The sequence below is a fragment of the Mobula birostris genome, chromosome 12 (assembly GCF_030028105.1).
Source record: "Mobula birostris isolate sMobBir1 chromosome 12, sMobBir1.hap1, whole genome shotgun sequence".
NCBI classification, from domain to species: Eukaryota; Metazoa; Chordata; class Chondrichthyes; order Myliobatiformes; family Myliobatidae; genus Mobula; species Mobula birostris.
In genome coordinates this window covers 92,133,338-92,146,144 of record NC_092381.1, presented here as the reverse complement: position 1 = coordinate 92,146,144, position 12,807 = coordinate 92,133,338, and the positions used below count along the sequence as shown (strand labels likewise).

At 41.0% G+C, this 12,807-nt stretch overlaps 1 protein-coding gene across 1 annotated transcript in view; it reads left to right on the top strand.

The window, feature by feature from the left end:
• pappa2 (pappalysin 2) overlaps nt 1–12,807 on the top strand; it is a 507,671-nt gene that overhangs the window by 416,549 nt on the left and 78,315 nt on the right. Inside the window, exon 18 of the mRNA XM_072274753.1 lies at nt 9,995–10,127. Coding sequence (XP_072130854.1) covers nt 9,995–10,127 — 133 coding nt within the window. The remainder of the gene's footprint in view (nt 1–9,994; nt 10,128–12,807) is intronic.

The window sequence follows — 12,807 nt, the reverse complement described above, 5'->3', positions numbered from 1 at the left end:
GAACGTGTATTTAGTGAGTATCTGCCAAAACTGTTGCAAGACTGGCTCAAATACATAACAATCTGAATCAGGAAAGTTCAGTTAAAGGATTAGGCTTTAGCTATATGTTGTTGCAACTATCTGATATATATAACTGTGTAGCAAATTATGTATTTAAATGAAATACAAAGCAAATCAGAACACTATCAGTGCTACTACAATACTATAAAACTATGTCTTTGTTATTGATCGAGGAATTCATCAGTGTACGTTACCATGTTTGGGGTGTTCAGGGAAGGGTAGCTCCTCAGGTGAAGGGGCTTGTCGTGTCCATTCTGGGACAGCTCACTCACCTGTGCGTACCAGACATTCAGCTCTCACCTGTGGCTCCAAGTAGCTGTTTGCATGTAACACTGGCCACATCCCGGTACACCATCAGGCAGGCTAAACCAGGTGAGGGTAGCCGGCAGGCCTCATAACCCGGTGAAAAAAGGACATGCGTGTCCTAGATGTGAAGTCAGCTTCAGCGGACTGGCAGATGAGATCAACAGTGAAACCCAACGACCAAGAAGACGGTTTTTCAATGTTGCATAGAAAGCAAAGGGGCATGACAAGGCACAGAAGAAGTCATGGTGATCCACTGCAACCAAGGAAGACCCCAGTTTGTGACAACTACTCGTACCACTGAACCCCGACTTCTGAGGTCGAGGAAGTGGAACTGTCCCAGTGCGACGACTTTTCTACTTTAAAGTCTCTCCTGCATAGGTTTTGCTATCATCGTCAGATGTGATGGACAACCAACCTGCTGCTGTGTTCTTTTGATTGAATGTAAAAGACCAAAATAAGCGCAGCTACCTTGTAATTTTGAAACTTAACCTGCACAGTGAGGAATCCTTTTGTACTATAAAGCATTGTAACTGACCTTGGAAAGAGTGAGGAGCTGTGAAGCCAGGCATTTCAGTCTGCATTTTAACCAGGTCTGTACAGCACAGGAAAGATTTTTTTATTCTCACAAGTTTATCTGCAGAGTTCAATTATCACCTGAGTAGACTGAGTAGTCAGAACATATTCCACTGCAGAATGAAGACATTCACTTTAATGGGAACATTACATTCATAAAACCTGCTATACTAATTACAAAAAAAGAGTTTTGTATTTGATGTGGCATCTGGTTGGATCCAATTCAAGGCAATGTGTGCATTTTGCTATGTCACTGACACTGTTGCAGGCAGTCTGCTTTTTCAGCTCCAAGGCTTATACAAGATGTCTTCCTGTCAAAATAAAAGCCCAGCATATTAAATTCTTAACCCTCAATTTACTCTTTTTATGCATTGTAGTTTACAAAATGCATGATTAGCATATGCCTCCCATTTGAATGTGACCATAGTTAGTTAGCATTTACAGAGCTATTTTTGTATCCTATTGGAACAGAAAGTGAGATCGATGTTGAAAATCATTGATTATAATTGACAGAGATATTCAAATACAATTCGAATCATAGTTGTAGAATGAATATTTCAAATCTTGTGTGTCCATAGTCTTTGAATTTATTTTTATACAAGTTATTTCTGGTTTATGATTTGAGGAGATTGCTTCTTTTTTTAAATCTATGAGTCAAACTCTTGAAATCGCTTTATATTCCTTTCTGTTTAATTCACATTCTGTTTTCTTCTTCTTTATTGTCACCATTATATTTTGCTCATTTATAATACCTTCCCATATTTCAAGGTAGACACTCTTTTTGGCAACCTTTTAACTTCAGGCTAGCCTTAGCTTCTTTAGTTAGTCACCACTGTGAGTTTTTACTCCTTAAGAAAATTAATGTCCTAGAAAGATATGAATTATTTCTACAGCTCATCTTCAGAGCTTATGTTCTGTAATGAATTGTAATTGAACTGAGGGTCACCTTTCATCCTAAAGTAAGTGAAAAATCAAAAACAAACTGAGATGCATGAAACACAGAAAATGCTGGAAATATTCAGCTTCAATTAAAACCTGTGAGCAAAGTAAGGCTATTCACATTGAGTGCTCCACCATTCAATCTTGGCTGATTTATTTTTCCTTCTCAACCCCGTTCTCTTGCCCAGATTCTGTTCTAACTCATCTGCAAGTTACAGATAAGACTACTGTAGTGGAGTGCATCTCAAATAATGATGAGTCAGAGTGCAGAAAGGAGATAGCCAAGTAATATGGCCTCAAGACAGCAAAATAAAAGAGCTGGCCATTGCCTTCAGGAAAAGTGTGCTGCACATAATCCTGTACATCAATAGTGCTGAGTTCAAGAGATTTAAGAATTTTACATTCCTAGAAGTGAACCTCAGCTTGTCCAGGTCCAAACACATAGTTACCATAGCCATGAAATCTCACCAGCACCTCCACCTTCTCAGGAGGTTGAAGAAATTTGGCATGTCCCCTTGATGGTCACCAATTTCTATCAATGCACCACAGAAAGTACAGTGTTCTATCCAGATGCACCATGGCCTGCTATGGTAACTACTCTGTCCATCCTCTCCACATCCATCCTATCTAGTCCTTTCAACGTTGGGTAGGTTTCAATGAGATACCACCCCCTCCTCGCATTCTTCTGAATTTCAGTGAGTACAGGCCCAAACCTACCAAATGCATCACATATGTTAACCCCTTCATTCCTAGCATCATCCTCATGAACCTCCTTTGGACTGTCCAATGACAACACATCCTTGCTGAGATATGGGGCCCAAAACTGTTGACAATACTCTTTAAGTGTGGCCTGGCTAGTGCTTTATAAAGGCTCAGCATTATTTCCTTGCTTTTATATTCTATTCCCTTTGAAATAAATGCCAACATTGCATTTGCCTCCTTTACCACAGACTCAACCTGTAAATTAACCTTCTGGGAGTCTTGCATGAAGGCTCCTAAGTCTCTCTGCACCCCCGATGTTTGAACCTTCTCCGATTTAGATAATAGTCTGCACTATTGTTCCTTATACATAATTGTATAAGGGCTAAGAGAGTTGAAAAAGAGTGCCTGAAGGCTTTGTGTGTCAATGCAAGGAGCATTCGTAATAGGGTGGATGAATTGAAAGTGCAGATTGTTATTAATGATTATGATATAGTTGGGATCACAGAGACATGGCTCCAGGGTGACCAAGGATGGGAGCTCAGCGTTCAGGGATATTCAATATTCAGGAGGGATAGACATGAAGGGAGGGGAGGTGGGGTGGCGTTGCTGGTTAAGGAAGAGACTAACGCAATAGAAAGGAAGGACATAAGCCGGGAAGATGTGGAATCGATATGGGTAGAGCTGCGTAACACTAAGGGGCAGAAGACGCTGGTGGGAGTTGTGTACAGGCCACCTAACAGTAGTAGTGAGGTCGAAGATGGTATTAAACAGGAAATTAGAAATGTGTGCAATAAAGGAACAGCAGTTATAATGGGTGACTTCAATCTACATGTAGATTGGGTGAACCAAATTGGTAAAGGTGCTGAGGAAGAGGATTTCTTGGAATGTATGTGGGATGGTTTTTTGAACCAACATGTCGAGGAACCAACCAGAGAGCAGGCTATTCTGGAATGGGTTTTGAGCAATGAGGAAGGATTAATTAGCAACCTTGTCGTGAGAGGCCCTTTGGGTAAGAGTGACCATAATATGGTGGAATTCTTCATTAAGATGGAGAGTGACATAGTTAATTCAGAAACAAAGGTTCTGACCTTAAAGAGGGGTAACTTTGAAGGTATGAGACGTGAATTAGCTAAGATAGACTGGCAAATGACACTTAAAGGATTGATGGTGGATATGCAATGGCAAGCATTTAAAGGTTGCATGGATGAACTACAACAATTGTTCATCCCAGTTTGGCAAAAGAATAAATCAAGGAAGGTAGTGCACCCGTGGCTGACAGGAGAAATTAGGGATAGTATCAATTCCAAAGAAGCAGCATACAAATTAGCCAGAGAAAGTGGCTCACCTGAGGACTGGGAGAAATTCAGAGTTCAGCAGAGGAGGACAAAGGGCTTAATTAGGAAGGGGAAAAAAGATTATGAGAGAAAACTGGCAGGGAACATAAAAACTGACTGTAAAAGCTTTTATAGGTATGTAAAAAGGAAAAGACTGGTAAAGACAAATGTAGGTCCCCTACAGGCAGAAACAGGTGAATTGATTATGGGGAGCAAGGACATGGCAGACCAATTGAATAATTACTTTGGTTCTGTCTTCACTAAGGAGGACATAAATAATCTTCCAGAAATAGTAGGGGACAGAGGGTCCAGTGAGATGGAGGAACTGAGCGAAATACTTGTTAGTAGGGAAGTGGTGTTAGGTAAATTGAAGGGATTGAAGGCAGATAAATCCCCAGGGCCAGATGGTCTGCTTCCTAGAGTGCTTAAGGAAGTAGCCCAAGAAATAGTGGATGCATTAGTGATAATTTTTCAAAACTCGTTAGATTCTGGACTAGTTCCTGAGGATTGGAGGGTGGCTAATGTAACCCCACTTTTTAAAAAAGGAGGGAGAGAGAAACCGGGGAATTATAGACCGGTTAGCCTAACGTCGGTGGTGGGGAAACTGCTGGAGTCAGTTATCAAAGATGTGATAACAGCATATTTGGAAAGCGGTGAAATCATCGGACAAAGTCAACATGGATTTGTGAAGGGAAAATCATGTCTGATGAATCTCATTGAATTTTTTGAGGATGTAACTAGTAGAGTGGATAGGGGAGAACCAGTGGATGTGGTATATTTGGATTTTCAAAAGGCTTTTGACAAGGTCCCACACAGGAGATTAGTGTGCAAACTTAAAGCACATGGTATTGGGGGTAAGGCATTGATATGGATGGAGAATTGGTTAGCAGACAGGAAGCAAAGAGCGGGAATAAACGGGACCTTTTCAGAATGGCAGGCGGTGACTAGTGGGGTACCGCAAGGCTCAGTGCTGGGACCCCAGTTGTTTACAATATATATTAATGACTTGGATGAGGGAATTCAATGCAGCATCTCCAAGTTTGTGGATGACACGAAGCTGGGTGGCAGTGTTAGCTGTGAGGAGGATGCTAAGAGGATGCAGAGTGACTTGGATAGGTTGGGTGAGTGGGCAAATTCATGGCAGATGCAACTTAATGTAGATAAATGTGAAGTTATCCACTTTGGTAGCAAAAGTAGGAAAACTGATTATTATCTGAATGGTGGCCGATTAGGAAAAGGGGAGGTGCAACGAGACCTGGGTGTCGTTATACACCAGTCATTGAAAGTGGGCATGCAGGTATAGCAGGCGGTGAAAAAGGCGAATGGTATGCTGGCATTTATAGCGAGAGGATTTGAGTACAGGAGCAGGGAGGTACTATTGCAGTTGTACAAGGCCTTGGTGAGACCACACCTGGAGTATTGTGTGCAGTTTTGGTCCCCTAATCTGAGGAAAGACATCCTTGCCATAGAGGGAGTACAAAGAAGGTTCACCAGATTGATTCCTGGGATGGCAGGACTTTCATATGAAGAAAGACTGGATGAACTGGGCTTGTACTCGTTGGAATTTAGAAGATAGAGGGGGGATCTGATTGAAACGTATAAAATCCTAAAGGGATTGGACAGGCTAGATGCAGGAAGATTGTTCCCGATGTTGGGGAAGTCCAGAACAAGGGGTCACAGTTTGAGGATAAAGGGGAAGCCTTTTAGGACCGAGATTAGGAAAAACTTCTTCACTCAGATAGTGGTGAATCTGTGGAATTCTCTGCCACGAAGCAGTTGAGGCCAGTACATTGGCTATATTTAAGAGGGAGTTAGATATGGCCCTTGTGGCTACGGGGATCAGGGGGTATGGAGGGAAGGCTGGGGCGGGGTTCTGAGTTGGATGATCAGCCATGATCATAATAAATGGCGGTACAGGCTCGAAGGGCCGAATGGCCTACTCCTGCACCTATGTTCCATGTTTCTATGTTTCTATACCAAAATGCATTATCGTACATTTCCCAACACTGTATTCCATCTGCCACTTTTTTTGCCCAATCTTCCAATTTGTCTTTAGTCCTGCAACAATCACATTGCTTTCTCAGCACTACCTACCCCTCCACCTATCTTAATATTATCTGCAAACTTTATCACAAAGCCATCAATTCCATTATCTAAATCATTGACAAACAATGTGAAAAATAGCAGTCCCAATACTGACCCCTGAGGGACACTACTAGTCACTGACAGCCAACCAGAAAAGGCTCATTTTATTCCCACTTGTTTCCTCCTGCCTGTGAGCCATTCCTCTATCCATGCCAGTATCTCTCCTGTAATGCCATAGGAATTTATCTTGTTAAGCAGCCTCCTGTGTGGCACCTTTTCAAAAGCCTTCTGAAAATCAAAGTAAATGACATCCACTGCCTCTGCTTTGTCCACCCTGCTGGTTACTTCCTCAAAGAACTCTAACAGATTTGTCAGGCAAGATTTCCCTTCACAGAAACCATGCTGACTTTTACTTATTTTACCATTAGTCTCCAAGCACCTCAAAACCAAATCCTTAATAATACACTCTAAAAGTTACCCAACCACTGAGGTTAGGCTAACTGACCTATAATTTCCTTTCTTTTGCAATCCTCCTTTGTTAAAAAGTGATGTTTGCAATCCTCCAGTCCTCCAGTCCTCCAGGGCCATGCCAGAATCAAGTGAATCTTGAAAGACTGTGACCAATGCATCCATTATCTCTTCAGCAACCTCTCTCAGGACTCTGGAATGTAGTCTATCTGGCCCAGGTGACTTATCTACCTTAAGACCTTGAGTTTGCCGAGCACTTTTTCCTTTGTAATAGCAATAACATTCACTCCTACTCCCTGACACTCATGGACCTCTGGCATGCTGGTAGTGTCTTCTACAGTGAAGGCAGATGCAAAGTACTTATTAAGATCATCTGCCATTTCTTTGTCCGCCATTACTACCTCAGCAGCATAATTTTCCAGTGGTCCAATATCAACTCTCACCTCCCTTTTACTCTTTATACAACTGATCCTGCTTTATATTATTGGCTAATCTGCCCTCATATTTAATCTTTTCCTTTCTTATAACTTTCTTAGTTGCATTTTGTTGGATTTTAAAAACTTCTCAATCAGCCAAGTTCCCACTCACTTTTGCTACCTTATATGCCCTTTCCTTGGCTTTTATGCAGTCCTTAAATTCCTTTGTCAGCCACGGTTGCCTACCCCTGCCATTTGATAACTTCTTTCTCTGTGGGACATATCTATCCCGTACCTTGTGAAATATTATCAGAAACGTCAGCCATCTCTGGTCTGCCGTCATCCCCACCAGTATCCTCCTCCAATCCACCCGGGCAAGCTCCTCTCTTATGCCTCTGTAATTTCCTTTATTCTATTGGAATGTTGATGCATGTGACTTGTGTTTCTCCCTCTCAAATTGCAGTATGAATTCAATCATATTATGATCACTGCTTCCTAAGGGTTCCTTATGTTAAGCTCCCTAATAAGATCTGGATTATTACACAACACCCAATCTAAGATAGCCTTTCCCCAAGTAGGTGCAAGCACAAGCTGTGCTAAAAAGCCATCTCATAGGCTTTCGACAAATTCCCTCTCTTGCAATCCAACACCAACCTGGTTTTCCCAATCCCCTTGCATATTGAAGTCCCCCATTACAATTGTGTCATCACCCTTATTATATGCTTTTTTCAGCTCTCTTTGCAATCTCAACCCCACATCTTGGCTACTATTTGGAGACCTATATATGATTCCCATAATGTTTTTTTTTACCCTTTCGATTTCTTAACTCCATCCACAATGATTCATCATTCTCTGACCCTGTGTCACCTCTTTCTGAAGATGTAATTCCATCTCTTCCCAACAGAGCCACACCACCACCTATGCCTTCCTCCCTGTCCTTTCGATACGAAGTAGGACCTTTGATGTTAAGCTCCCAACGATGGCCTTCTTTTAGCCATGACTCAGTGATGCCCACAAAGTCATACCAACCAAGCACTAACAGTGCCACGAGTTTGTCTACCCTATTCCTAATGCTACGCACATTTAAATACAGCACCTTCAGAGTTGCATTCTTTGCCCTTTTGAATTTTGCCTCTGTGGAACAATTTAAGTCTTTGCTCTGTTTGTATTTGCACGCAATCATTGGCTTGCCTTTCCAAATATAATCTGACTAATGTCTTATAAAACCTCAGCATGACACCTTTGCTTTTATTTTTTAGTCTTATGGAGTTGAATGCTAGCATTGCATTCGTCTTCCTCACTACCAAATCAACCTGCAAGTTAACATATAGGGAATCCTTCAGCAGGCCTCCCAAGTCTCTTTGTACCTCCAATTTATGTATTCTCTCCCCATGTAAAAATAGGTCACATCTTTATTCCTACTACCAAATTACATGACTGAACCCCCCGTACTGTATTCTGTAACATGAAAAGTAGCGACCCAACACCCAACTCTGCAGAACACCACTAGTCACCAGCACCTTACCATACAAAGGCCCTTTTCTTCCCACTCTTTGCCTCATGCCATTCAGCCAATCTCCTATCCAGGCTAGTATCTTTCCTGTAATATCATGAGCTCCTCTCTTGTTAGACAGTTTCATGTGTGGCATGTTGTCAAACGTCTTCTCAAAATCCAAGTAAACAATATCCACTGACTCTCCTTTGTTTTTCATACTTGTTACTTTAAGTAATTCCAACAAATTTGTTTGGCAAGATCTCCCCTTAATGAAACCATGTTGACTCTGGCACGCTTTATCATGTGCCTCCAAGTACCCTGAAAGCTCATTATAATAGACTGTAAAATCTTACCAAACATTGAAGTCAAGCTGACCGGTTTACAATTTCTTGACTTTTGCCTCCCTCCCTTCTTAAAGAGTGGAGTGACATTTGCAATTTTCCAGTCCTCCAGAATCTAGTGATTCTTGAAAGATCACTTCTAATGTCTCCATGATCTCTTCAGCTACCTCTTTCAGAATCCTGGATTGTAGTCCATCCCTGACAGGTGATCTATTCACTTTCAGTCCTTTTTGCTTCCCAGGCACCTTCTCCTCAGTAATAATGACAACAATTACTTTTACCCATCTCTCATGAACTTCTGGCAAGTTGTCTGGTGTCTAACACAATGAAGACTGACACAAAATACTTATTCAGTTTGTTCCAAGTTTCTGTGTTCTCATTTCTTCTTCTCCAGCATCATTTGCCAGAGGCTTAATCTCTTTTACTTGTTGTATATTGAGATGTAGCTTAAAATTAAATATATTAAGATCAGTGACACTTTACTTAAAGCTTCCTATTAAACTTTGTCTCTTATAAAATACTTAACTGTTCCACAAAATTGTTGATGCCACAATTTTGTCCCAGAAAATTTTTATGACTGCATTTTCCAAACTCTGTACAAATTAGGAGCTAGCATAGGACACTCATCCCTTCCATAGATACTGTCTGACTGTCTGAGTTGCTCTTACATCTTGGGTGTAATTCTTCACCCCCCCCCCAAATCTGCTGTGCCCTTAACAGGATCAAGCCTGAATTGATTGTTCCCTACCATTCCTTAGTTCCACATTCTGGTCTATCTATACTAATCTACTATTTCAGCTGTTGATTTTGGAAACCCCTCTGAACAACTTCTAGTGCACTAACATCCTTCCTTGAATAAGGAGACCAGTACTATACACAGCACGCTAAGCGCTGTTTCCCAGTTGTGTCCTATAACTAGAACATTAAGTAAAGAGTATATTCCTCCATCCTTTGTTGAGCCCACCAGTTTAGTGTCTGTTGTGGGGATATTAAATTTATTTGCACTCTTGACTTGTCTCATTTGTTAGCCCTTTAATTGGCCCACTGTATTTCTACATCATGAATTTTCTGGGATATAATCCTTTCTCATTGCACCCTTTAATGTGCAAGTTTGCCTATGGAGTGAGTGCACCTGGTTGCATTGTTGCTCTGTCTGGGTGGCACAACACTGTGATATATGCGCTAAAGAAAATGAGAGAGACGTAAGTTGACACTTAACATTAATGTACTAGCCAGTATTATTGACATAATATTTTTATATTTCCAATTCCTTAGGGTCCAGTTCGTTGCACTAAAGATGGCACATGGACAGACGACTTTAACTTATGTGACGTGGTGCATAGAGACTGCCTGCCTCCTCCAGAACTAAATTTGGTGGAGTATTTTTGTGCTGATGGCCATACAATAGGTACTGGAACTATACACAAATCATTTCTATAATTCTTGTAGGAATTGTGCTTTTCAGGTTTACAGATGCTGAATTCAAACCAATGCAAATGTGAAGCACTTCACCTTGAGTAATCTGCCAAATATTTTGAGGCAGATTTCTAGAGTGTGCAACTTTTCCAATGTTAACTATTCCCATGTTCTGGAAGTAAGTGCTGGTGCAAGTCCCAGAAGAGAGCATCCTGCATCACACACACTCCCAGGGTTTCCTTTAGGATCAAGCCCTAACATTAATGGTAATGTCTTAGTATGAAAGAATTCAGCGAGGATGAAACAAGATACCATTAGAAAGGGGGTATAAGATGTCTCAGTGGGCCTAAGGACAGATAAATACCCAGGGTCTGATGAGATCTATCCCAGGCTGGAAAGGGAGGCAAAAGAGGAAACTGCAGAGATCCAAGAGAGATTTTCATATCTTCGTTGCCTACAGATGACTTGCAAACAGTGAAAGTGGTATCTATAATCAAAAAGAAATTAGTGATAAATTGAATAATTCAAGGGTAGTATGTATAATGTAACTATTATGGAAGTTAGTGGAAAAATGTGCTGATGGACTAGGTTAATTTATGCTGGAATAGCAGGAAATAAAGATAGCATGGCTTTGTTAACAAGAGATCTTGACTGATTAACAAATGAATCTTTCAAAGAGATAACAAAGTATATTGATGAAGACAGTGCAGTTGATGTGGTCCATTGATAATGTCATGCATAGGATAATGGCTTGAAAGTGCGGGTCCCTTGGGATTTAAGACATGTTGGCATATTGAATCCAAATTGGCATGTTGGAAGGAAGGTTGGAGATTGTTTTTTTGCTTGGAAGACTGTGAGCGGTGGTGTACCACTGGGAGCAGTGCTGGGACACTTAATGTTTGGATGTGAATGTAGGGGGTGTGATGAATAAGTTTGGAGATGACATGTAAATTAGTAATGTTACTGATAGTCAGGAGAGTAATTTTTGGCGACAACATGGTATTGATCAGTTGATAAATATTGAGATATTTTTCCACTGGTGGAGGTGTCCCAAATAAGCGGTCACAGTTACAGTCTAAAAGGGAGGCAGTCATTTAAAACCAAGATATGTAAGAACTTCTCACAAAAAGATCGCCAGTCTCAGGAATTCTCTTCTCTGGAGGAGATGGTCGCTGGAATCTGAATTGGAATCAGGTTTAATATCATCAGCATATGTCATGAAATTTTTAGTTTTGCAGTAGCAGTACAATGCAATACATAATAATATAATAATAGAAAAGAAAACAAAACTTTGAATTACTGTAAGTATACAGTATGAGATATATATATATATATAGTTAAATAAGTAGTGCAAAATTAGAAATAAAGGAAGTAATGAGTTAGTGTTCATGGATTTAATATCTATTCAGAAATTGGATGGCAGAGGGAAAGAAGCTGTTCCTGAATTGTTGAGTGTGTGCCTACAGACTTCTATACCACCTTCCTGATGGTAGCAATGAGAAGAGGGCATGTTCTGGGTGATGGGGGTCCTTAATGACGGACGCCACCTTTATGAGGCATCACTCCTTGAAGATGTTCTGAATTTTATGGAGGCTGGTGCCCATGATGGAGCTGACTAAGTTTAGAACTCTCTGCAGCTTGCTTTGGTCCTTGATAGGTACTTATAAAGGAAGTCGTTTAAATTATGAAAGGTGGATGAATTGAGAGCTATGTGGAATTGGCACAGAAGACCTGAGGCCTGGGCAGATTAGCCATGATCAGGCTTGAGGGTCTGAGTGGCCGTCTGATGCTATTTTCTCTTATGTTCTGTGTTCTTCTGAGAAAAACAGATAAATAGCAGATGGAATGTACTCCTAATATGTAATAGGTGTTGCATTTTGAGAGGCTAGGGCATGCACAATGAATAGTAGGGCCTGAGGGAAGACTGAGGAATAAAGAGACAATGAAAGGTCCCAGGATCATTGGGTGTGGTAAATAAAGTGGTTAAGATTCAATTTAAAAATGCAAACACGAGGAAATCTGCAGGTGCTGGTAATTCAAATAACCGACACAAAAAATGCTGGTGAATGCAGCAGGCCAGGCAGCATCTATAGGAAGTGGTACAGTCGACGTTTCGGGCCGAGACTCTTCGTCAGGACTAACTGAAGGAAGAGTTAGTAAGAGATTTGAAAGTGGGAGGGGGAGGGGGAGGGGGAGGGGGAGATCTGAAATGATAGGAGAAGACAGGAGGGGGAGGGATGGAGCCAAGAGCTGGAAAGTTGATTGGCAAAAGGGATATGAGACTGGATCATGGGACGGGAGGCCTAGGGAGAAAGAAAGGGGGAGGGGAGCCCAGAGGATGGGCAAGAAGTTATAGTGAGAGGGACAGAGGGAGAAAAAAGAGAGAAAAAAAGGGAAAAAATATACTAATAAACAAACAAATAAATAAATAAATAAATAAGGGACGGGGTACAGGCCCCATCCCTTATTTATTTATTATTCCCCCCCCTTTTTCTCTCTTTTTTTCTCCTCTGTCCATCTCACTATACTCCTGTATGAATTATAAATCTAACCAATGACATAAGCTTCTCCTATTGGCTATCATCAAGGCAGAAAAAATAAGGTAAACAGGGAAGTCAAGACTCCATTGACATTCAAAATTCAATGTTGAATGGCATTTCCAGTACACAAAT